The 26,947-nt window shown below is 40.1% G+C and overlaps 1 protein-coding gene across 6 annotated transcripts in view; it reads left to right on the top strand.

The window, feature by feature from the left end:
• Positions 1–26,947, top strand: part of gtf2a1l (general transcription factor IIA, 1-like) — a 75,676-nt gene that overhangs the window by 16,310 nt on the left and 32,419 nt on the right. For 2 of the 6 annotated variants that reach the window (XM_079473857.1, XM_079473856.1), the window contains one exon: positions 24,703–24,874. The exons of the other annotated variants lie outside the window; for them this stretch is intronic. In XM_079473857.1, the coding sequence (XP_079329983.1) occupies positions 24,703–24,750 (48 nt within the window). In that variant the 3' untranslated portion in view covers positions 24,751–24,874. Of the gene's footprint in view, positions 1–24,702; positions 24,875–26,947 lie in introns of those variants that run through there. 6 annotated transcript variants of the gene reach the window in all.

Here is a 26,947-nt window from a genome sequence, read left to right on the forward strand (position 1 = left end):
ATGGGTAACTATAATAGGACCAGTGGGAGGATTGATGTAATCTGCATAGTGAAGACATGCCATGCCATTTTTCCTTTCTGAGTCTGTTACTGATTTGTAGACAACCGAACATTTCTCTCTTGGTATGGTACGCAAGTAATGTTGTCCTGACGTCCTTTCATAACAGGTGAGATTGTTAGGTATGTGTTTAACAGTTGCTATCTGAGCAAAGAGCCGTCCAGGAAGGGTTTGTGGAATCCAGGTATCATGCATCATAGTCTTTTCTTTTGGGGGTATCTGTAATCCGTTAGCAATTATCTCAGTCATAACTGTCTGTAGTTCAGTGTTGAGGCTTCTTTTGTGTCCAGCCGCTGCTATTGCGGCTATGGTCATCCGCATCGTAGTGTCATTGTCCTGATGTGGCCACCAAGCACTTCCAGTGGTACTTCGAGGGAAATGTGCACAGACATAGCAGTTTTTTCAGCATACATTCTGACGGTATGATTAGTTAGTCTCCACCACATGTTTGTGGCATAAGGATGAGGAGGATTAGGATGATCCATCCATAAATCTGAAAGGTCTCTTGTTTTGCTGTCATCACTTCGCTTCTGTCGGTGCTCTAATGCCGGGGCTAACAGACTTGAAGACAGGTGTCCCGTTTTGGTTTCATTTATTCCAAAGTTCTCCTGTTTCCAGGTATTGTTTATGTGACTTGTGTTTCCTTGTTCCATACTATCGTTTGGATCATGTCTCATAATAATTGGTATTACACATGACAAGATGATCAGCAACGAGGATGTACATCGTAATCCGCATAGTCCTGGGGTTCTGAAAGGATGCCATGGGTGTCGCTCACGCTCCATTCTAATTCAGTTCGTATCCTTCAGATTGATAAGTGAAAATCATCCACTGTCCTGCGTGTAACCTGGATTTTGCTTTAAATCGTGTATGACAATTATGTGGTTCGAATTTCAAAGTCCCTGTGTTTAGGTTCAGTGATGGCCAAAAACAAATCCTGAATACACACAGTTAAAGTCCAGCTTGGCCTCCTCTCAGGGTAGCCTATCCATGAATCATCTTGTGTTGAAGTGAACCCTACGGCTAGTATAGCGTCATCACGTGACAATAGTCTCAGTGCATCTATCTGTGGTCTTTGTAGTTCGAGTCGTCTTTGTTCTTGAAACGCAGACACATAACCAGAATTTACCAGTCTTTGATAACACGGTCTCTCAGCATGTTCATCTCGAGGTGGAAAATAGAGTGATGTCCCTTGTATTCGATCAGCCGGCGGTTTCCGCTGTGGAGTGTTGTCCGTATGATAGGGCTTGAACTCTTCAGTTAGTTGCTTGAAGGCCGTTGACATTGATCACATAAGTCCACACAAAATTCATGAATGAGATCACTAAAGGTGTCCCGACAGGGTAACTAACACTTTTAAGTTACCTATGTTCGTCCAGTGGGTGGCCCCCACCGTCACTAAAAGAGGTGGTTCTTCCACTGGCGCTTAGCTCTCGGACTCCTACTCACAGTTCTAGTTCCTTGGATAATGCATACATTCGTCAATGTATGTGACGTGATCGGCAAGGTGTGACGTGTAGTTGTCAGTTTTCCTTGCTCGGTGTATAACTGGTTGTTGTCCAGGTTGTGAGATAAAAAGGAAGGAAGTTATTCCACACTGGTTATTGTAGTAGCCAGGTGCTGCGATTGAACATCCTTCAGCCAAAACAGCGGGGTCCTGCTCCAGTATTGGGTTTGCTGCTTGTGTTAATAATTGTATGCCATCACTTCGTGCTGGATGTAACACCACTCTCTCATTCCAGTGTTGGGGTCGGTTAGATGAATACTCTTCTTGCTGTAGTGGCATTCATCGCTTCCGAGAGAGAGAGAGAGAGAGAGAGAGAGGCCAAAATAACAAACAAAACATAAGCTGTCTTCCTGTCTATCTGTATCTATCCGACTATAACTATACTACGAGACCCAAAAGGAAATACAATTCTATGTCAAGTCAAGTCAAGTCAGCTTTATTTATATAGCGCTTTTTACAATTTTCATTGTTACAAAGCAGCTGTACAAGAAAAAATGACTATAAGTAAAACATAAAAGGTTATGGAATTCAAAACACAGGTCAAATATCAGTCACACAATAAATTCCTATATGCAGTGTTAATTAAATAAGACTAACAAATTCTAGCAGCCCCCCCGGCCAGGCAAAACAGTGCAAAACAGTATGCAAACGGTGGCGAGGAACCCAAAACTCCATTGGAGGAGAAAAAAAAACCTCGGAGGGAAACCAGGCCTAACCAGGGGATTCCAGTTCCCCTCTGGCAAAAACTGCAGCCTCTGCACAAGCTCAACAGTGCTTGCACAACAAGGCGAAAATAAAAAAATTAGATTTAAAATTATCATTAATAATCTAATAGTGGCTGAAGTTTTGTAGGGACGTCACTTCCTTCGTCCAGCATTTGTCAGGTCTAGGAATGGATTGCGCCCTGCCCGCTCCGCTCTTGTAACCTTGGAACAATGAGACAAGACTGGCTGAGAGTAGAGTACTGTTCTGCACTCTTTGATGCAACAAATGCATCAGTTGTTATTGGAAGTGTCCCTGGTTCCGGTTGATCTAACTAGTGCAGCCTAGATCTTTGAAATACATATATTATGATAATCTAGTGTATGCAAGATTAAAAAGATGCGTCTTTAGTCTAGATTTAAACTGACAGAGTGTGTCCGCCTCCCGGACATTGCAGGGAAGACTGTTCCAAAGTTTAGGCGCTAGATAAGAAAAGGATCTGCCGCCTGCACTTGATTTTGAAATTCTAGGTATTACCAACTGACCTGACGCCTGAGAGCGTAGTGCACGTGATGGACTATAATACGTAAGAAGTTCTCTCAAGTAGTGAGGAGCTAAACCATGCAAGGCTTTATAGGTAATAAGCAAGATTTTAAAGTTTACACAATGCTTTATAGGTAACCAGTGCAAGGTTGACAGAACCGGGCTAATATGCTCATACTCTTTTGTACGTGTAAGAACTCGAGCTGCCGCATTTTGGACCAGTTGGAGTTTTTGTAATAGGCCTGCAGGGCAACCACCTAATAGTGCATTACAGTAATCTAGTCTTGATGTCATAAAGGCATGTATAAGCTGCTCCGCATCTGATGATGACAGCATATGACGTAATTTAGATATATTTTTAAGATGGAAAAACGCAATCTTACAGGTGTTGGCGACCTGGTTCTCAAATGACAGAGTACTATCGAATATAAAGCCAAGATTCTTAGCTGAAGATGAGGGTTTTATGGAACATCCATCAATAGTTAAGCAGTATTCTTGGTTGTTACGTAGGGCGGTTTTCGGTCCGATAAGTAACACTTCAGTTTTGTCCGAGTTCAGTAATAAAAAATTGCTACTCATCCACTTTTTTATATCGACAATGCATTCCACTATTCGATGGAATTGCTGTGTTTCGTGAGGCTTCGAGGAAATATAAAGTTGCGTATCATCAGCATAGCAGTGAAAGCTTATTCCGTGTCGCTTTATTATATCTCCTAGGGGTAACATGTATAATGCGAAGAGCATAGGCCCTAAGACTGAGCCCTGTGGTACACCGTACTGGACTTGCAATTTGCGTGATACCTCATTGTTTATTGCTACATATTGAAAACGGTCGCATAAATAAGATCTAAGCCATTTCAAAGCTATTTCCTTAATACCGACATCATTTTCAAGTCTATGTAGGAGCATGCTGTGGTCAATGGTGTCGAATGCAGCACTAAGATCTAGCAGCACCAATAAGGAGATACAACCTCGGTCGGACGCCATAAACAGATCATTTGTAACTCTAATCAGAGCAGTCTCTGTACTGTGATGTGCTGTATGTCTAGCGTTTCCGAGAAGGTGGCATTAATATTTTCAATAGTAAAGTCAAGATCTTCAACGTTATTACTCATGCTAGAGATTTGAGACAATTCAGGCAAATTATTAAGAAACGCACCTTTTGTAGTCGGAGTTAAGGTTCTACAATATTTGTAACTTGGAGTTTGATTTGCCACCATTGGGTATTGAAGCAAGCATGATACCAGATAATGATCTGAGATGTCTTCGCTCTGCTGAAGGATTTTAACATCGACCACGTTTATGCCGTAAGACAAAATTAAATCTAAAGTATGATTACGAAGGTGAGTAGGTCCTGACACATGTTGACTAACGCCCATGGAGTTATGAGTGTCTTTAAAAGCCATTCCTAAAGCATCTGTATCATTATCTACATGAATGTTAAAGTCCCCAGCAACAAGGACTCTGTCTGCAGACACTACTAGTTCTGATAAGAACCCACCAAATTCTTTAATAAAATCTGTGTGGTGCCCTGGAGGCCTATATACAATAGCCAGAATAAATTTTAAAGATGTTTTGTCCTTAGTATTAGGTATTGATGCATCAAGTACCATGACTTCAAAAGAATTGTATTTAGGATTAGACTTCTGAGAAATGATAAAAGAGTTACGGTAAAGTGCAGCAACACCTCCCCCTCTGCCTTTTAGGCGAGGCTCGTGTTTATAATAATAATCTTGGGGGACAGACTCATTTAACGCAATATAATCATCTGGCTTTAGCCATGTTTCTGTGAGACAGAGCATGTCTATTTTATGATCTGTTATCATATCATTAACAAAAAGTGCTTTATTAGAGAGAGATCTAATATTAAGCAATCCGAGTCGTAACAGTTGATTATCTGTATTATGTTCATGTTTAGTTAGTTTAACGTTAACTAAATTACCTTTGAGAGGTTTACGCTTTATTTTATGTTTACTAATCCGGGGGACAGACACAGTCTCTATTTTATGATGTTTGGGAGAAAGTATTATCGCATGTTGTGTATTATGTGTGTTAAAAAGGACAACCCACCCCCACTTGTGGATCAAGGTGTGCTCTTTGTCTGTTTGTAGCTATTATGCCATGCACTTTCCTCCACTGAAGGTCTCCAGACATTTTCTCTCAATAGGAGGTTTGTACACGGATCTCCAGCAGTCTTTAGGGGAAGCCCTTGACCCAAACACCTCTTGCCACTTGGAATCCTTTACACTCTCAAGAGCCTGACGATATGTAACGTTAGTGCACAGTACATACAGAGCTTTCTTTCCAACGTCACTGAAGAGTCTCAGTTCATGTGTCTTAAAAGATAGCAGGTAACTCTGTTTCCTGCCATTCTCCAATGTTGGCTGATATGTTCAGATCAGGGAATGCAGAGGTATCAACCTCCTCACTAGAAGCCTCTAAAGACTCTGTAATCCTGCAGCAAAAAACCTTGTATAAGAGTTAACAGTCTCTCAACCACTCACAACTACCATATACCTAACTTCGAGGCCAACGTGTCAGCAGATATCCAGTGATCTTCAGAATTTAAATGTCTGATTTTACTTATCTTTGCAGACCACAAAGCATTTCTGAGAGAGTCTGTCTTAAAGATATAGAGATCAATTCCAGAGGTTCGATAACAGTGGTTCGTCTCTTAGCCACAGTCGCTGTACAGCATTTGATTTTCAAAAGAGTCCATGCTTTTAACATTTACAGGTAAAATGATGTCAATCCAGTCAGGTGGCGATCCAGTCCCATGTTGGCCGTTTTTGCACAAGCTCAGCTCACCTCCACGCCGCACAATAGCATCTGGGCTGTCTGCACTCTGAAAGCCTTGATTCTCGATCTGATGTTGACAAGGCCCTGCCCTCCATGTTTCCTAACCCTTCCAGTAGGCAGAGAAAGCACTGGAGCTCTTAGCCAATGCTGCACTGACTAGAAGAGATCCACCATGCACTGTTGAATGCTTTTCACCATGTCTTCTGGAGGTTCCAGAATACACAGGGATCACAGGATTCTTTGAGCGTCATCTCTAACCTTGTTTTCTCCTCAACAAGACTTGAAATGGGAACCCCTATGCCTGCTGTCTGCACTGAAGTGTCTGAAATGAAGTTGTTACTCTTAAGAAATTCTGAGAGTCTATTGGCCACAACACTGAAGAAAATCTTACCTTCCACATTCAAGAGGCTAATTTGGCGAAACTGGTCAGTAGTTGAGTTTTTCTCTTTGGGGATCAGCATGCCTTCTGCCCTTCTCCAGACCTTTGGTATCACCTGCTTTTTCCATGCCACAGCCATTAATGTCTGAAGCTACCTCAACACCCCAGGGGCTTTCTTGAATAACATGTATGGTATTCCATTGGGTCCAGGAGCTGAAGCTGATCTTGCCTGTTTTACTCCACTCTCAACTTCTCTCCATTTAGGGGACCTTGTGTCCATCTGGTTTTCTGGTTGCAGAAGTGGTGGGATGTCTTCTGGAATGGAAATTGACTCATGCCTCTGATTGTCGGAATATGTTTTCCGTAGGTGTTCCTCAAGATCTGTTATAGGTACTTTAGGGGCCCAGTTTTCTCCTTTCTAAAGATGCTACTGACAAACTTGTAAGGATCTTTGTAGAAAGCTCTTCTGGTTCGCTTCATTTTCTTATGTTGCTTTCTCAAGCTCTCTGCTCTTCGCAGCAAGGCCAGGCGAGTTTTAATATTGCCTTGTAGTGCCTCTAGGCCCTTCCTTTCCTCTTCTGTGACCTTCTTCCACTGTTTCCTCAGGCTCCTCCTTTCTCTCACAAGTCTGTCAATTTGTTTTTGTCTCCTGGACTTAGTTTGGCCCGTCTTCTTGTGTGACCCTTGGTTCTTGCTTTTCACTCAATCTCTCCACCTCATTTGCGTAGATGATCTCCCCCATCTTCTCCAGTTTTCTTTCAACATATTTTTGGACTGCTAAAAGCTAGACGAAATCCGAGTCAATGGTTGCCCATTCTTTGTTGCAGGATTTAGGCCAAAGTATATGAGCCATTCTTCCATCCATTTTCTTTTTTACCGCTTGGTGTGGCTGGAATGTCTCCGTGTAAGTTTATGCCTAGTTGGGCTTTGTCTGGGGTTCTGATACCCTGTGGGCTGTGGTGCTGGTCCCGACACTGGGCTTCACCCGGCTGATTTTCCTTACTATTAATACGAGGCACCCCTCACTAAGCTCTCTCAGGCACTTCTTCCTGCCCTGATGGAGTTTTAGACCTTTCTCTGATGTTACTTTTGTTCAGCCGCAAATGCATCTCTGTATTTTCTGTCCTGTTTTTCCAACTTCTGCTATGCTGATCTCCCGGTGCATTGTCATTCCCATTCCTAGGTCTGTTGCCGGTGATGAGAGGGATAACGAGCGTCAGCTGCACATGCACCGGTCTCGCATCTCTCATGAGCTCTTTATGACTGAAGTGCCCTTGAGCAAGGCACCTTACCCCTGATTGCTCTGCAGTAAGGTACCACTGTAAAAAAACTACTTGTAAGTCGCCTTGGATAAAAGCGTCTGCCAAATGAATAAATGTAAATGTAGTGAGGCACTATTCACTTCAATTACATTTTTATTTATATTGCGCTTTTCACAATGTCCATTGTTCCAAAGTGTGCCAATTTGGATAGCTGGGAGGAATCATCTGGTATTGATGAGATACAGTGGTATGCAAACGTTTGGGTACCCCTTAGGAAAGTCACTTCACATAGGCATGTGCATACATTTTGGCACCCCAAAGAAATAATTCAATTAATACATTTACATTTATTAATTTAGCAGACGCTTTTATCCAAAGCGACTTTCACAAAATTCAGGGAGCAATAAGCGATATGTCATAATAGAGCAATAGTACGATAATACACTAATACAAAGTTACTAGTTTCAACAAAAGCTGCACCACTGCCTTTTGAGAGAAGTTTTTTTTTCAATTGTTCATTTGTCAAGTATTCACAGAAGAGAAGGGTTTTAAGTCGTTTTTTGAAGGTTGTGAGAGATGTGGTTGACCTGACCGCGTTAGGAAGAATGTTCCACCAGGAAGGAGTTGTGAAGGAGAATGAGCAGGAAAGAGATTTACTGCCTTTATGAGAAGGCATTACAAGGCGCTGCTCATTTGCAGAACGCAGGGTTCTTGATGGGGTGTAGGAGTGTGGTAGGGTGTGAAAGTATGCCAGTTTCGATCCAGTGATAGTCCTGAAGGAAAACATCAGTGACTTGAATCTGATCCAGGCTTCAACCAGTAGCTAGTGGAGAGAGATAAAAAGGGGTGTCACATGAGCCTTTTTGGGCTGTTGGAAGACGAGGCCTGCTGCTGCGTTTTGAACCAGCTGAAGTTGTTTGCTTTTGCAGGAAGGCCAGCAAGGAGAGCATTATGGGGTGTGCCGGAAACACAGGCAGTTCTGTCATGGCCAGGTTCAGCTGGAGGTGATGCTCTTTCATCCATGCTGAGATGTTATCTAGGCAGGCTGTTATGCGAGCTGCTACAGTGGTATCTTCTGGGTGAAACGAGATGTAGATCTGGGTGTTGTCAGCATAAGAGTGATACGAGAAGCTGTGTGTCCATATGATAGGTCCTAAGGATGTCATGTAGATGGAAAAAAGCAGCGGTCCAAGCACCGATCCCTGAGGGACCCCAGTGATCATGTGGACAGTGGACAGCGAGCCCCTCCATGACAGCTTGAAGGATCTGCCGGAGAGGTAGGATCGGAACCAGCGGAGAGGGGAGCATGTGAAGATGACAGGGCTGCTAGCAGGATCTGGTGATTGACTGTGTCAAACGCTGCAGATCTAGCAGAATCAGGGACGAGGATTTGGATTCCGCCTTGGCTAGCCACAGAGCCTCTGTGACCGATAGCAGTGCAGTCTCAGTGGAGTGGTTTGCTTTGAAGCCAGACTGCTTGTCATCCAGTAGATTGTTCTGGGATAGGTATGAAGAAACTTGGTTGAAAACTGCCCTTTGAACAGTTTTCACAATAAAAGGGAGGAGAGAGACATGTCGGTAACTGTCTGTAGTAGCGGGGTCCAATGTGGATTTTTTTAAGTAGGGGCGTGACCTTGGCCTGTTCTGGTGTGCAGGAAAGTGTTGATGATGTGTGTGAGTGTGCTGGATATGGCCTGAAGGCAATGGGAGGGGATTGGGTCAAGGGGACAGGTGGTGGGGTGGCGGGAGAGAAGTCGGGTGACTTCAGTGTCAGACAGTGGGGCGAAAGAGGAGAGTTCGGTGTTAGAAGTGAGGGTAGTGTTGTCGAGGTCTGCGGTGCGTAGTCCTCAGCAGTAAAAGAGGTAGTGGGCGGGGGAGGAGGGGGGCAAAGAAGAGAGTTGAAGGTCTTGAAAAGCTGCCGAGTGTTATGTGCATTGCTCACCTTGGTTGTATAGTAAGACGTTTTCGCTGTGGTAACACTAGCAGAGAAAGAGGAGAGGCGTGACTGGTAGTCCGCTAGGTCAGCAGGATTCTTAGTCTTGTGCCATTTCCTTTTAGCAGCCCAGATGTCAGACAGCCAAGGGCAGGAGGGGGTGGCACAAGCTGGTCTATAGGAAAGAGGACAGAGTTTATCTAGACAGGATGTAAGTGTAGAGCATAAGGTGTGGTGGCAGTGTCAGCATCTAGAGATGCAAAGTTGGAGGGAAGTGAGGATGTCACTTTAGCAGAGAGGGTACTAGGGGAGAGAGAGTAAAGGTTCCGTTTAAAATAAACAGGTGTTGGTGTAGTGCATGTAGGGAGGTCCATGTTTAAACTGATGAAGAAGTGGTCAGAAATGTGAAGAGGTGTGACTTTAATGTTGTCTGTGGTGCAGTTATGATTGTAGATGAGATCAAGCTGGTTTCCTGATCTGTGAGTACGGCTGTGCGTGTCGAATGAAGCGGTTGAGAGTGTTTATGTCAGAAGTATAAGGTTTGTCCAGGTGGATGTTGAAATCCCCAAAGACAATGAAAGGGCCACCATCCTCTTGAAAGGATGAGAGCAGCACATCTAACTCTTCAATGAAGTCGTGCAGTGGACCTGGGGGTGGTAAACTACGACAATACTGAGCGGAGTAGGAAAAGTTAAATTGACAGCGTGGTATTCACATAAATAGTTGTTGAAAAGGGAAGATTGTGTGGAATATTTCCAATTATTGTTGATAAGCAAACCTGTGCCTCTTCCAGTTTGGCAGGTAGAGTGAGAGGAGTAGTTGGTGGAGAGAGCAGCAGGTGTGACTGAGTCCATGTCTCAGTAAGACCTAGAATGTGAATGTCAGACTTGTTCACCGCTGACTGGCAGTTCCAGAGACCCACAGAGAGAGTCAGAGGTGTGGAAGTGAAGGCAGGAATGGGACGGGTGTGAGAGAGAACAGGACGTGCCTTGCATCTTGGGCGAGAGCACTCTCTGTGGTGGAGTACAGGAATAAACTGGAAACACATGATTTTAGTATACAATTAAAATTGAAACAAAAGGTATGTTAAATATACTGATGTGCATTGCTGGTGTCTTTGCTCGGTGGAGTCGCGCAGGTTAAGTCGCAAGTCTTTACTCTTGTTGGTCTTCACACAAGGAGGGCTGCACACGAGGGCAGACACTGCCGCTGACGCTTACCGCGCCAGCACAGAGGCACTGCTTAAGTATGTGTTGAGATGAGCGCGTACAGAAAAGAGCTTAACACGCATTCTCAATTAATAAAACAAAGCCTGGACGACTTCAATGGGCCACGGATCAAACAGCGATCAACTAGCTCCGTGCTTTTAAGTGCAAAACTATAATGTCTAGCCGTAACATGCGGCTTACGGCAACTTAATGTTAAGACAGTATCACAGTACCCAAACTGAACAACAAACGCCAACACCTTAACACTCAGTCAACGAGTAATTAAATAAACAAGCTTGAATAATCTTAACTAACAAAAGGCTGCAGTCCAGTTCAACAGTTAAAACAAGACAGCAGGGTAAATAGCTGACTTACGCACTACTGCACACTTCCGATGACTATTAGCTTCTCCTATATTTAGTAGAGCCTCCTTTTGCTGCAATAACAGCCTGTAGATGCCTCCTATAGCCACAGACAAGTCACCAAAGTCAGGTTTCTTGGCTTCCGTGCGTAGACAGCCTGCTTCAAATCAATCCTTACATTTTCAATGATGTTAAGGTCTGGGATGGCCATTCCAGAACATTGTACTTGTGCTTCCGCATGAATTCCTTGGTGGATTTTGAAGAGTGCTTAGGATCATTGTCCTTGGCTTAGCTTCAACTTTGTGACATTCTTGACAAGTCTTGAACATTCTTGTCAAGAATCTGCTGATACTGAGAGGAATTCATGTGGCCAAGGTTTCCAATACCTGTTTTTAGCCCCATAACATGATGGACCCTCCACCAAATTTCACAGTAGGAAAGTTCTTCTCATGGAATTCAGTGTGTTTTTTTCACCATGCATACCTCCTCTTGTTCTGACCAAATAACTACATCTTAGTCTCATCTGACCACAGGCTTGTCCAGATGTGCTTTTGCATACCTCATACGACTCTTCTTGTGACGAACACTCAGGAAAGGCTTTTTGCGAATCACCTTTCCAATGAGCTTTTCCTGGTGAAAAGTACGCTGGATTGTGGAACGATGAACAACTACACCATCAGCAGCCAGATGTTCTTGTAGTTCTCTGGAGGTGGTCTATGGCTTGTCTTTGACTATTCTAACCATCCTTCGCCTGTGCCTTTTCTGTATTTGTTTTGGCCTACCACATCTTTCCTTCACAAGGACTGTTCTTTAACTCTCTTCTTTGCCCCCCTGCTCCTTCGCCCACTACCTCTTTGACTGCTGAGGACGTTGCTGTATTTTTCACTGAGAAAACATTAGCCATCAGCAAACAATTCTCAGCACCGCAGACCTCGGTGCACACTACCCTCACTTCTAACATCAAACTCTCCTCTTTCGCCCAACTGTCTGACAATTAAGTCACCCGACTTCTCTCTCGCCACCCCACCACCTGTCCGCTTGACCCAATCCCCTCCCATCTCCTTCAGGCCACATCCACCACACTCACACACATCATCAACACCTCCCTGCTCACCAGCACTTTTCCATCCACATTCAAACAGGCCAAGGTCAAGCCCCTACTCACATTGGACGCTACTATTACAGACATTTACAGACCTGTCTCTCTCCTCCCTTTTATTGCGAAAACTCTTGAAAGGGCAGTTTCAACAAAGTTTTCTCATACCTATCCCAGAACAATCTACTGGATGACAAGCAGTCTGGCTTCAAAACAAACCACTCCACTGGGACTGCACTGCTATCGGTCACAGAAGCACTCCGGCTAGCCTAGGCGGAATCCAAGTCCTCGGTCCTGATTCTGCTAGACCTATCTGCAGCGTTTGATACGGTCAATCACCAGATACTGTCATCCTTAGGAATCTCTGGCTCCCCTCTCCGCTGGTTCCAATCCTACCTCTCTGAACCTCAGAGTCATATTTGATGAACAGCTGTCCTTCAATGATCACATTGCAAAGACAACACGATCATGCCGATATGCCTTATTTAACATTTGCTAGTTTAGACTCTACCTTACTGAGCATGCGGCACAACTCCTTGTCCAGGCCCTGGTCATCTCAAGGTTGGACTACTGCAATGCTCTCCTTGCTGGTCATCCTGCAAAGGCTATCAAACCACTTCAGCTGGTTCAAAAGGCAGCAGCACGCCTCATCTTCCAAAAGCCCAAAAGGGCTCATGGGACACCCCTTTTCATCTCTATCCACTGGCTACCGGTTGAAGCCCGGATCAGATTCAAGTCACTGATGTTTGCATACAGGACTATCACTGGATCTGCACCAGCATACTTTCTCACCTTACTACACTACTACACCCCATCAAGAACCCGGTGTTCAGCAAACGAGCGGCGCCTTGTAATGCCTTCTCATAAGGGCACTAAATCCCTTTCCCGCTCATTCTCCTTCACAACTCCTTCCTGGTGGAACATTCTTCCCAATGCGGTCCGGTCAACCACATCTCTCACAACCTTAAAAAAACTACTTAAAACACATCTCTTCTGTGAATACTTGACAGACAAATGAAAGAAAAAAAGTACATTAACCCTCTTCTCTCAACAGGTAGTGGTCTAGCTTTTGTTGAAACTAGTAACTTTGTAAAAGCACCTATTGTACTATTGCTCTTTATATGACATATCCCCAAACTCTTTGTAAGTCACTTTGGATAACAGCGTCTGCTAAATACTAAATGTAAATGTAAAATGTTCTTGTGGCCTTCCATTTCTGCACTACATTTCTGACTGTGGAGACGGACGGTCCAATCCTTCCAGATAATTTCTTGTACCCTTTTCTTAACTCATAATAATGAATGATCTAAGTTTTTAGGTCGGTGGAGAGTTGTTTTAAGGCCCCCATGTTGCCACACTCTAAGAATGAAACTAGGACAAGCACAGCCAGAAATTACCTATGTTAAAAAGCATTTTTCATGATTGGTTCCATGATTTGTAACTAAAGGTCTCACAAGCTAATCAAAGCAATTTTATGCTGCAACCTGTCAGCTATAAATCTCTACAGGTCTTGAAATGAATGCAGAGAACTTTTGCACATCCCATTTTTTACATTTTATTTTATTATAATAAAACTATGTAAAACCCTCAAATGTCTACATCTCTGTAGGAAAACAAATCTTGTTGCTGTGATCTTCTCCTATAAAGGTAGAGCAAATTATCATGAAATCTCAGAGGGGTGCCCAAACTTTTGCATACCACTGTATATAGCTGAGTATCATCTGCATAGCAGTGGAAGCTAATTCCATGTTTTCTACTAATGTTTCCAAGGGGCAGTATGTATATGGGAAATAGCAAGGGTCATAGAACCGATCCCTGAGGTAATCCATAATTTACTTGTGTCAGATTTGATGATTCCCCATCTAAATGAAAAAATGTATGTCTGTCTGATAAGTAAGATCTGAACCATTGTAGTGCCTGTCCTTGAATACCGGTATAATTGTGCAAGCGATCTTAGAAGTATGTTATTGTCCACAGTTTGGAACGCAGCACTGAGGTCAAGCAGGACTAGGAGTGAGATGTTACCTTTATCTGATGCTATAAGCTGTTTCAGTACTATAATGCGGTCTAAAACCTCATTGAAATTTTTCGTGTATGTCATTATTTTGTAAGAAAGAGCATAACTGAGTGGAGACTACTTTTTCTTGTATTTTAGACATTTAAGGGAGATTTGAAATCGGTCCAAAGTTTCCTAGTTCGTTGGGGTCCAAGTTTGGTTTCTTGATAAGAGGCTTAATGACGGCCATCTTAAAGGGTCCTGGGACATGGCCTAGATTAATTGATGAGTTGATAATGTTATAAATGGGATGAATTGCAACAGGTAGTAGCTCTTTTAATAATTTAGTTGGTATGGAGTCTAATAAGTATGTTGTAGGTTTAGATGTTGCCTGTTTTATAGATGAAAAACCCTGTAGCCTTTCTTTTGGGGCGACGGTTGGTACTAATTCACAGGACTGACTTAGAGGTTGAGTTTTTACTACTTTGTCTCTTATGTTTTCGATTTTCTCTGTAAAAAATGTCATGAATTCATTGCTACCAGGGGGAAGCAGAATAACCAGGTCAGGTGATGTCTGTTTATTTGTTAATTAATCAACTGTGCTAAATTAAAGTAAAGAGTGAGTGTGTATGAGCATTGAGTTAGTGCAGCTGAGAGATGAATGTGATGTGATGTGTGTCTCTTCTTCTCCAGTAACATCTGCATTCGCTCTGTTCATGAACACCTTTGTGAAAGTGTTTCTCTCTCACATCTTGATCACAATGAAGGAGAAAGTGTGTGTCTGTCTCGACCTCACTAGTGTCACCGTGAGCACAGACTCCATGTTTGTCTGTGTCTGTCTTTCTATATGGCCAATCTGTGATCACTGAGATAGTAAATCTAAACCATGAAAATACACATCAAATAAAAAGAGGAGAGAGAAAGAAAAAAATAATAATTAAGGAAACAAAAGGAAATACAAATTATAAAAAATGATAGTGATACAGGTAAATAGTATGCAATACTTACATATGTACACACATACATATACACATTTATATGTAGACACATACACATTAAATCTTGTATTAACCAGGAGGTAGGGTTTTAAGAGAATTAAAGTAAGCTATAAACGGTTGCCATTTACTGAAGAAATGGCTTTTCTGAGAACTTCTTACTTTTTCCAGTTTCAGAAAAAACATGGTATCCACTAACCATTGGGAGGTTGTCGGAGGCTTATTCGATTTCCAGTGGAGCAAAATACAGTGCCTAGCTAACAATTAGGTAAAGGATATAGCATCCAGTTGTTTGGAATTAAACTGAGACCACATTTTTGGTACACCAAAGATTGCTATGGTGGGGCAAACATCAATTCTAATTTTTAACACTTTAGACATAGGTGTAAAATAACTGACCCAAAAATTTTGCAACATACGACTCAAATTGCACAAAGGTGCATGACATCTGTCATATATGTCTTCAACATTAGGAAATATTTCAGATAGCCTGGCCTTAGAATAATGAATTCTGTATAATACTTTAAATTGTATGAGGCCAAGACGTGCACAGATTGTACTAGAACGTATTCTGTCCAGTGTGCCTGCCCAGCAGTCCTCTTTAAAACTGTCTCCCAACTCCCCCTCCCACGCTCTTTTAATTTTGTCAATAGAACAGTCACTTAGACCTAAACGATAACCATACATTCTTGAAATTTTAGACTTTTGACACGGATTGAGTTGTAGAAACACGTCCCAAACTTGCAGGGGGCAGATATGGGAACCTAGAAAATAAGGCAGCAGAACAGTGTCTAATCTGCAAAAAACGATACAAGTGGACTCTGACAACGTCAAATCAGAAGATAACTGTACATAACTACAAAATGTATCATCTCTGCACAGGTCTCGAAAACATCTCAAGCATTTAGCATGCCACTGCTTAAATAAAGGGTCAGAAAGAGATGGGGGGAATATATGATTTTCCAATAGTGGCATCAATGTTGAGGCAGATTTGAATTTAAAGTGTCGCCTAAATTGGCACCAGATACGAAGTGTAGATACAAAAAATGGGTTGTGTGTCAATGAAGCCGAAATGACATGGCAGACGTTTTTATCCCAAGCGACTTACGTTGCATTATACTTGCAAATTAAAATGTTCTTGTTGAGCCTTATTTAGATCGGATGGTTTTAGGGATTGTTTTAATAACTTGGCCGTTAAAAAGCATTAAATGGAAAAAGAAAATTGTATTGATAAATTAGTTAACTTGCAGAAAGTATAATGCCCATAAAACAGCCTCTTTATAGCCTCTGGTGTGGAGAAACATTATGGTGTGGCAACAAATCCAAGAATTTCACTTAAATTAACAGTAATTTGTATAATAGCTATATAATAGTTATAAAACAGCATAAAGACAGTGTACAAAACATATGATTTAAGCATGCTACAAAATAATTTACAGATAAATATTAATAAAAACACTTTGAAATGAGTGATACTTAATGTGATGATGTACTGAAGTAAATGTAAAGAATTGGGTTCCAGAGAAGGTTCATGAATGAATTGTTGAAACAGCAGGCTCAAAAGAACTACAAATAAGTTTGCGGACTTTAACCATTTTTTCACTGAGAAACTGAAGAAATCATTACCTGACTGAACTGCGAATTTAATTGTCTGCGGTGTGTCATGTGTTTCATCCATAAAGTAATATTTTGTTGAATTTGTATTAATATTTTTGTTGTTTATTTTTTGTACTGAAGCAGTAAGATCCGTAATATGTTTAGCATCGTAGCGGCAGATATCACAGACTCATATTATTACTAAACTCGACACATTGTTTGACAGATGTTAGGCCAACATTAGAGTCTAGTCAATACTGCGTTACATAAAACTGCCTCAAAGCGATATTCAATCACACATTGTTAAATAGGCTTACAGGACTTTTATAAATGCAAAGCTGCGATGGCCTTTTGAATCGCGAAACATTTGATCAAACATCCAATGAAACGATACCAGTTTGAAAGAATTTTCAATTTGTAACAATGTGTCTGATTGGGTGATGTGGTTTGTTTCAGCACACACCCCTCGCGTTCTGCATTGCTGCAAAGTATTACAGTTACTAATAGTGTTTTTGTATAAAACCTTGTGTTTAGATCACAGATTCCCAGAACATTCTTGCACGGCCTTAATGCGCCATGTGATCACACATTAAATAGGCTATAATTATAAAATACAAAGCTGCAATATCCATATGAATCGCCAAACAGCCAATGAAACAAAAGCAGTTTGAAACAATTGGAACAATGTGTTGTCCTCTGATTGGCTGGTGTGTTTTTGAATCTTTACAGAACACGCCCCTCACCTTCTGCTTTGATGCACACAGTAAACACAAATGAGTGTTTCTAGAAAACATCACGACAGATGTCACGGATTCACAAGACCTTCTTGCAGCTACATTAAAGCTTTTAGTACTAAACATGACACACTTTTGCCTCCCGCGACAAATAAACAATATTGCTTAACACTCGGTGTGGATTCATGTTATTCTTTAATCAGAACAACGGCTTTACGATTAATCAGAGAACGACTCGCTACATGTTACAACCACAAACCATCGTGAACATTATTATAAAAAGAGTCTGAAACGGCATGTACATTTAGCTAGAATTATATTTATTGCACACAGAAGTTGTATTGAAAACATGACCCTGATTTGCTAATATTTTATTTACTCATTCTTTGAAGAAACAAAGCTCAATTGAACGAAGTGTGCATGGTCCAGAAGATTACTTGATAATTTATGTGTCTTGACTCATTGAAGCTCCTTCACTTCTGAGCTGATAAATCCTCTTTTAGAGTGAAGTGGAAGTTATTTGACGTAACTCTTCCTCTTTCTGCAGTTTCTGTTCTTTTAGAGGCGCATCTGAAGGGGGTCGTGAACCTCCGGCTCTGTATTTTGTTGCCACCTTAAATATAAAAGACCACATATATTATACTTACAGGTCTACAATGATATTTCTCTATTTAAATGTGTTTAAATGTTCTGATATTGGCATTATAAACAGAAATCTGACACATCGTTTTAATGTTGTATCGCCATCTGCCGACCGTGTTAGACTTTACGCCAGTTATTTTACTTGAGGTTTTCAAACAGTTTAAGAAACTCAATCAGGTTCTCCTGATTTAATTTGTCAAAAGAAATCATTTCAAAATAAAAATACATGAAACCACCATATTGCAAAATTTATTTTGAACAATAAATATAATGAAAATGACATCGAGAGCGTTCAAGACCTTAATTGACAACTTTCAGTTTAGGCACCGGAGGGCACCATAGGATCACACATTATGTTGAACCCATTAAATAGTCCTACAGAATTATTATAAAATGCAAATTAGCTTCAATTTTAGTTTTTAAAAAGGAGAAAGGACAAGTTTAATGGTCAAGTGTACTTTGCACATACACAAATAAACATTTAAGGTTCACAAGAGCTCTGAGAATTTAAATATGTACAAGATACATAAAAATAAGTGATAAAAATCCATAGGACTGTGCAAATAATGTAAGTGTGTTTAAATCTCTTCTGGTTTAGGGTTAATCTCTAAAGAGTAATAATTAACTTCATGCCAGAAAAGCTGAGACAATTTCAACTCACAGCTTAACTTTTATTGATATCAGAAATTTTTTTTAAGAGATAAAAACCTAAAAGGTGAGATTTTAGGTTACAGTTCAACACACAGACATTAAATCATGATATAAGCCCACAGAGCCGTACTGAGGCCTTAGAAATGTGCCAAGCTGATGTAATTTTCAGTTTAACTTCTTCATTATGAAGAATTTGATTGAAATGATGAATTCAACTGTAAATAAAGGGCAAAAATGAGGAACGCTTCACGAATTTGCGTGTCATCCTTGCGCAGGGGCCATGCTAATCTTCTCTGTATCGTTCCAATTTTAGTATATGTGCTGCCGAAGCAAGCACGAATAAGCAACTGGGACGCTGGATATTTATACCACGGTCCTCCCGTAAGCCCTCTGATAGATGGTAAATGACCAACCATATGTCCTGGTCTTTGGCTGGCACATTCCTGATACCAACCTGGTACATTTGCTATACCGTTACAATTTCAAGCCTCACATAAGTGATTAAACCTTTAAAAACAAGATGTTTAGTGTAAACTACGTCCGTCTGCCCAGGACCAGGCAAACATGCAAAACCGAAGGTCCTCAAACAAACAGGATTGGCTCTCAGACGTGACGTCCCGAAGCTTTGTCATTCATCCCCTCCCCCGGAACAGACGTTTCCTAGCCGCCCCGCACCCTGACCGGTTTCACCACACTTAAGAGCACATTCCACAGTCAAAGACTGAACGGTGGGGTAGTTGAGACGAAAGCAGTCGATGCTTTTGTTATGTCTTCGTCTACCAGCTCATAGAAAAGAAAAACACATGTTTAGTCACATTTCAGAACAAACCAGATCAAAGACTAGACAGAAGATTATTTTCAAATGTACATAAAACATTCTGAGTAGGAGCGCAAGCTTTGACGCGTTTCATTATGTATGACTATTCATGTTGCTATTATTCATTGTTTATTAATATGGGCCAAAACAACATTAGATGTTATGCCTCTGTCTACCACCAGGTGCTGTCAAGCACAACTTTTTATTATTTTAAACTAAACTAAAACAAAGCAAATTTTCATCATCTAAATGTTTCAAGACACAATTTACCACATGTTTATAAAAGCTATTTTTAACATGGTTAATTTTTAATAAGACTGATGTAATGCCTGCAAGCTGTCATGATGTAATGATGTCATGATGTAATGCCTCTGCCTACCACTACAGGCTCTCTAACATAAGCGATGCCTTTCTCCACACCAGAGGCTTTAAAGTGGCTGTGCATTATACTTTCTGCAAGTTTACTGGTATCCCAATAAAATGTTCTTCTTGCATTTAATGTTTTTAATGTCAAGTTATCAAAACAATCCCTTAAACCATCAGATCTAAATAAGGCTCAACCAGAACATTTTCATTTCAGCAGTTTTATAGTATAATGCATGTAAGTCTGCCGAATGCGTTAATGTAAATTCAATAAAGCTTACACTGCTTTTACAGGATTCAAATGACATTAGTGGTGACGTGTATGTTTACTTCATCTGATGAACAACAGGAGCTGGCGCATTGACGGCCTCCTGCACATTACAGACTCTCGCCGAGCATTCGTACAGACTGACAGAGAAAAAGAAACATTAAAACATAACAATCTAACATGCATGCATGATTCTCAGTAGTGTTACTGTATTTTTAAGGGTACGGCTGCCAGCATTGAGGTTGTAAGATGCCCCTGACCCCTCACATGAACCGCAGGCTCTGTATTTTGTGGCACCTAAAATAAAACAATGAAAATTAAACAATGATGTATGCTGAAACAAAAACAGAGAGTGTTTAGGACCTTAATGGGCAGCTTTCAGATTAGCCACCAGGGGGAGCCATAAGATCATATATGATGTTAAACCTTAAAAATAGGCTAACAGAACTATTGCAACATGCAAAGCAGCTTTAAAAAAAGATAAAAAGCCAAGTTTACTGGCCAAGTGTCCTTTGGCACATACACAAGTATTTTTTTAAGGTTTACAAGAGCTCAGAAAATGTGCATAACAAGATAAAAAAGTTGTTCAAGTGATGATGCGTACCAAGTTTGGCTATATACAAAATTCTGTGCAAATAAGACCTTTTTTTGTGGCAGGAGGTCGAAAAAGTATGTTTTTTTTATTTTATTCAATGTGACAGACAGCAAGTATGGTGGAATATGACAACTTTGATATAAATGAACTCTGAGCCAACAAATGAATCGAATAACATGTTGATTTTCTCATATGTTACAAGCATATTAATACATTTCGTTATATCTCTTGACCACTAGGGGGCCTATAACTTTACAGGTCCTCTCAGAACATGATCTTGATGAAACATACAAAGTTTCATTGTGATCTGCCATCACATTTTTAAAATACTGCATTTTATGACAAAATTCCAAATGGGCGACACCCACAATGGCAGACCGAGGATTTTAAAGTAAAAAAACTCAGGGAACGCCAGTTAGAACACAAGAAAATCACTTTTCACCATAAGGTAGTGCTGTCACCAAATATCTATGGGGCGAACAAGATGTGCCAATGATGATGCGTATAAACGTTCGTGCCAATACACAAAGTTTTGGAGTGTAAATTTGAAAGTGAATCAGAAACTATTTAACGATTTGTTAAATTAAAAAGGCCATTAGGTGGTGATGCACCGCCACCTTTTTTGTATGTTGTCAGACTGTGCCCATAAATTAACTTTGGTGAAAATTTCGCATTTCGTTTAAAAGTAATAAGCAAGTAATAAGCAATACTTACCATAAACATTTTGACATTTGGCCTGTGCTATTTAGTAAACCAGTAAATGTTTTGTGTTTCCTACGCTAGTTTTATCTCGATCGGAGTAACAGTTGCAAAGTTATTCACGATTGGGTATTTTGCGCTAAATCATATTACAGGCGACATCTGGCATGTTTGGTATCGTTAGACATGGCAAGGATTCAGAAATCTAAGTCCTTGACTCTCAAGAAAATCCGTCATTCGCAGATAAAGTTATAGGCCTGTAATTATATTTTCTTGATTTCCTCAAATAGTAATATCTATGGAACACTAGGTGGCACTGTCTTCAAACTTATGTGGTACCTCTGGGATAGTGTGTTCATGATCCCAATCGATTTTTGTGCAGAAATGTCCAATGGCTCAAAAGTTATTGCAATCCATGACAAATTTCAAAATGGCGGACACGTGGTCCAATCAATCCTGGCAAAATTGACATCGTCTGTTTCTGCATGACCCAAGGAATTTTCTGACAAACTGTTCAAAAGTCATAAGCAAAAATGTGAATTTATGGTATCTCACGACCCATAGGTGGCGCTGTTCCCACCTTTGGCATGGGCCCTCAGATCATGGTGTTGATGAAGTGTACCAAGTTTCATTTTGATTGATCAAATTTGGCCGAGATACAGCCTGTGAACCAATTTTTGGTCGACCTTGTTAGGTTCACAACATCATAATTTTTTTTTCACTGGAAGTTAAAAAAAATCTGTTCATTTATTTCTGTACCACTCAGTCCAAAGATCATCTGAGCCAATTTTGGGAAGAATTGGATTAATATTGAAGGAGGAGTATCGAAAAGACAGAGTGCTGTACTATTCAAAATGGCCGCTATTGTAATGGGTGGAGTCTTAATGTAAGCTATTGGATGTGATCAGCTTGATTACAGTAATCAGGTGTACGAAGTTTCATTTTTCTAGAACAAGGGGTTCAGGAGTTATAACCATTTCAGTGTTGAATTTGTGAACTGGTGGTGGCGCTACAGAGTTTGCTCTAGAGACCCCAAAGTTGGACAGCTCACTATTCATGGCCATTTCTACAAGTGTGCTAAATTTCATCATTTTCCTATGTTCGATTCATAGGGCTGCCATAGACTCCCATGGGAAGAAAATAAAATCATACAATTACAATAGGGGCTTATAGCCCTTTGGGCTTGGCCCCCTATATTAAGGTGCTGAATAAGAGATAAATATACAGTGAAATATAAAATAAAGTAAATTTAAGTAAACAAATTAAATGAAAAATGTAGATTTAAGGCGGAAACATGAGTGTAATAAAAGTAAAGACTGTATATGAGCATTGAGATGAAGACCGTAGTTTGTGCAGCTGAGAGATGAATGTGATGTGTGTCTGTGACGATGAGATGTGGTATGGCATTGTCACCTAGTTATCTTTGATTGTAATCTTTGATCGCAATAGCGCTCAAGTGTCAATAAATTCACATTTATAGTATATATGTTTTGCTGGTTATAGCATGTTACAGTAAACTGTAAGCGAATCCAATTTGAACATGATTATTATTATAACTGGATTATGAGGATGTGTTTGTGTGTTAGCGGTTAGGTGCACATAGCCACTATTATCACACTGCACATAAAGGTTCCCGTGTCCCGAATTCTTTTTACTTTACCCTTTATTGAGTTTGTTTGAACTGTCAGGTGGATGTATTTGCGGCTGGTTAAAACACGCTTTCTCGTGTTATTTTCTTCCTGATTTACATTAATTACATTTTCCTCTTTTTGATTTGTATTTGATTGGAGAATGCTTAATTCTAGTGCTTAACCTGGCGAACCTGGTCTATTTAAGTCAGTCTATCTTGGACACCCGAGAGAGAGGAGGATGCTAGTGTGTTATACCTAGTGTCGGTTTTGCTACTACAGTAGATGTTTTGTTCATAGTAAGTTTGAACAAGTGGTAACCTAGAACCTTGAATGTACAGTTATGTTGTTCTTTTTTATGTTTATATTTTATTCACAATATATTTTTTGGATTTGTCACCTCAAACCTCTTCATATGCTTTAATAAAAATCCTTTTTTGGAATTATCCTGTGTTTTGCCTGAGCCTTCCTACCATCTCCCTTGGCCCAGTGGCATACATTACTACAGTGACTCTTCTCCTGCAGTAACATCTGCTCGGTTTCTGAACACCTTTGTGAAAGTGTTTCTCTCTCATATCTTGATCACAATTTAGGATAAAATGTGTCTCTGTCTCAACCTCACCAGTGTCACCATGAGCACTGACTCGATGTTTGTCTGTGTCTGTCTTTCTCTGCGGCCAGACTGTGATCACTGAGGATCCGTCTCTGTTTTACATCTCCAACAGTCTAGAGATCATCTGACGGACTGGATTTTCTGTTTAGGGTCCGATAGCATTCTAGTTTACTTAGGGTTTTCCTTCCGTTTCCCAACAATCTAAAGATGACTTGTTCTAAATATCTCTCTCTCTCTCAAATGACATTGGTGGTGATGTGGAATCCTGCAAAAGATGTGTAAGCTTTATTGAATTTGCATTTATGCATTTGGCAGACGCTTTTATCCCAAGCAACCTACGTTACTTGTTGCATATTAAAATGTTCTTGTTGAGCCTTATTTAGATCAGATGGTCTAAGCGATTGTTTTAATAACTTTAATTAAAACAAATGCAATTAAAAGCATTAAATGCAAACAGAAAATTGTATCGGTAAATTAGTAAACTTGCAGAAAGTATAATGCCCATAAAACAACCTCTTTATAGCCTCTGGTGTGGAGAAACGTTATGGTGTGGCAACAAATCCAAGAATTTAACTTAAATTAACAGTAATTTGTATAACAGCTATTTAAATACATAATAGCTATGTAATAGTTATAAAACAGCATAGAGACAGTGTACATAAAATATGATTTAAGCATGCTACAAAATAATTTACCAATAAATATTAATAAAAACACTTTGAAATGAGTGATACTTAATGTGATGATGTACAGCAGGCCCAAAAGAACTACAAATAAGTTTGCGGACTTTAACCATTTTTTCAATGAGAAACTGAAGAAATCATTAGATGACTGAACTGCGAATGTAATAGTCTGCTCTGTGTCATGTATTTCATCATTTCATCGATAAAGTAATATTTTGTTGAATTTGTATTAATATTTTTGCTGTAGATTTTTTTTGTACTGAAGCAGTAAGATCCGTAATATGTTTAGCATCGTGGCGGCAGATATCACAGACTCGTCTTACTACTAAACACGACACATTGTTTGACCTCAGGTGGCAAATGGTTTTTCAAACAATATTGCCTTCAACTAACTTCCTTAATACGCCATGTGATCACACATTACGTTTAACACATTAAATAGGCTATAATTATAAAATTCAAAGGTGCAATATCCGTATGAATCGCCAAACCGCCAATGAAACGAAAGCAGTTTGAAACAATTGGAACAATGTGTTGTCCTCTGATTGGCTGGTGTGTTTTTGAATCTTTACAGAACACGCCCCTCACCTTCTGCTTTGATGCACACAGTAAACACAAATGAGTGTTTCTAGAAAACATCACGACAGATGTCACGGATTCACAAGACCTTCTTGCAGCTACATTAAAGCTTTTAGTACTAAACATGACACACTTTTGCCTCCCGCGACAAATAAACAATATTGCTTAACACTCGGTGTGGATTCATGTTATTCTTTAATCAGAACAACGGCTTTACGATTAATCAGAGAACGACTCGCTACATGTTACAACCACAAACCATCGTGAACATTATTATAAAAAGAGTCTGAAACGGCATGTACATTTAGCTAGAATTATATTTATTGCACACAGAAGTTGTATTGAAAACATGACCCTGATTTGCTAATATTTTATTTACTCATTCTTTGAAGAAACAAAGCTCAATTGAACGAAGTGTGCATGGTCCAGAAGATTACTTGATAATTTATGTGTCTTGACTCATTGAAGCTCCTTCACTTCTGAGCTGATAAATCCTCTTTTAGAGTGAAGTGGAAGTTATTTGACGTAACTCTTCCTCTTTCTGCAGTTTCTGTTCTTTTAGAGGCGCATCTGAAGGGGGTCGTGAACCTCCGGCTCTGTATTTTGTTGCCACCTTAAATATAAAAGACCACATATATTATACTTACAGGTCTACAATGATATTTCTCTATTTAAATGTGTTTAAATGTTCTGATATTGGCATTATAAACAGAAATCTGACACATTGTTTTAATCTCAGATCAGTATTCTAATGTTGTATCGCCATCTGCCGACCGTGTTACCAGTTATTTTACTTGAGGTTTTCAAACAGTTTAAGCAACTCAAACATGTTCTCCTGATTTTAATTTCAGTTTAGGCACCAGGGGGCGCCATAGGATCACACATTATGTTGAACCTATTTAATGGTCCTACAGAATTATTATAAAATGCAAATTAGCTTTAATTTGAGTTTTTAAAAAGGAGAAAGGACAAGTTTAATGGTCAAGTGTACTTTTCACATACACAAATAAACATTTAAGGTTCACAAGAGCTCTGATAATTTGAATATGTACAAGATACATAAAAATAAGTCATAAAAATCCACAGGACTGTGCAAATAATGTAAGTGCGTTTAAATCTCTTCTGGGTTCCAAACAAGCCAAGAGCTTTTATGGCATGAAGTTAATTATTACCAAGACAATTTCAACAATTTTTAAAGAGATAAAAACCTAAAAGGTGAGAACTTTAGGTTACAGTTCAACACACAGATATTAAATCATGATATAAGCCCACAGAGCCGTACTGAGGCCTTAGAAATGTGCCAAGCTGATGTAATTTTCAGTTTAACTTCTTCATTATGAAGAATTTGATTGAAATGATGAATTCAACTGTAAATAAAGGGCAAAAATGAGGAACGCTTCACGAATTTGCGTGTCATCCTTGCGCAGGGGCCATGCTAATCTTCTCTGTATCGTTCCAATTTTAGTATATGTGCTGCCGAAGCAAGCACGAATAAGCAACTGGGACGCTGGATATTTATACCACGGTCCTCCCGTAAGCCCTCTGATAGATGGTAAATGACCAACCATATGTCCTGGTCTTTGGCTGGCACATTCCTGATACCAACCTGGTACATTTGCTATACCGTTACAATTTCAAGCCTCACATAAGTGATTAAACCTTTAAAAACAAGATGTTTAGTGTAAACTACGTCCGTCTGCCCAGGACCAGGCAAACATGCAAAACCGAAGGTCCTCAAACAAACAGGATTGGCTCTCAGACGTGACGTCCCGAAGCTTTGTCATTCATCCCCTCCCCCGGAACAGACGTTTCCTAGCCGCCCCGCACCCTGACCGGTTTCACCACACTTAAGAGCACATTCCACAGTCAAAGACTGAACGGTGGGGTAGTTGAGACGAAAGCAGTCGATGCTTTTGTTATGTCTTCGTCTACCAGCTCATAGAAAAGAAAAACACATGTTTAGTCACATTTCAGAACAAACCAGATCAAAGACTAGACAGAAGATTATTTTCAAATGTACATAAAACATTCTGAGTAGGAGCGCAAGCTTTGACGCGTTTCATTATGTATGACTATTCATGTTGCTATTATTCATTGTTTATTAATATGGGCCAAAACAACATTAGATGTTATGCCTCTGTCTACCACCAGGTGCTGTCAAGCACAACTTTTTATTATTTTAAACTAAACTAAAACAAAGCAAATTTTCATCATCTAAATGTTTCAAGACACAATTTACC

This window comes from Barbatula barbatula, assembly GCF_947034865.1.
Source record: "Barbatula barbatula genome assembly, chromosome: 14".
Lineage (NCBI taxonomy): Eukaryota > Metazoa > Chordata > Actinopteri > Cypriniformes > Nemacheilidae > Barbatula > Barbatula barbatula.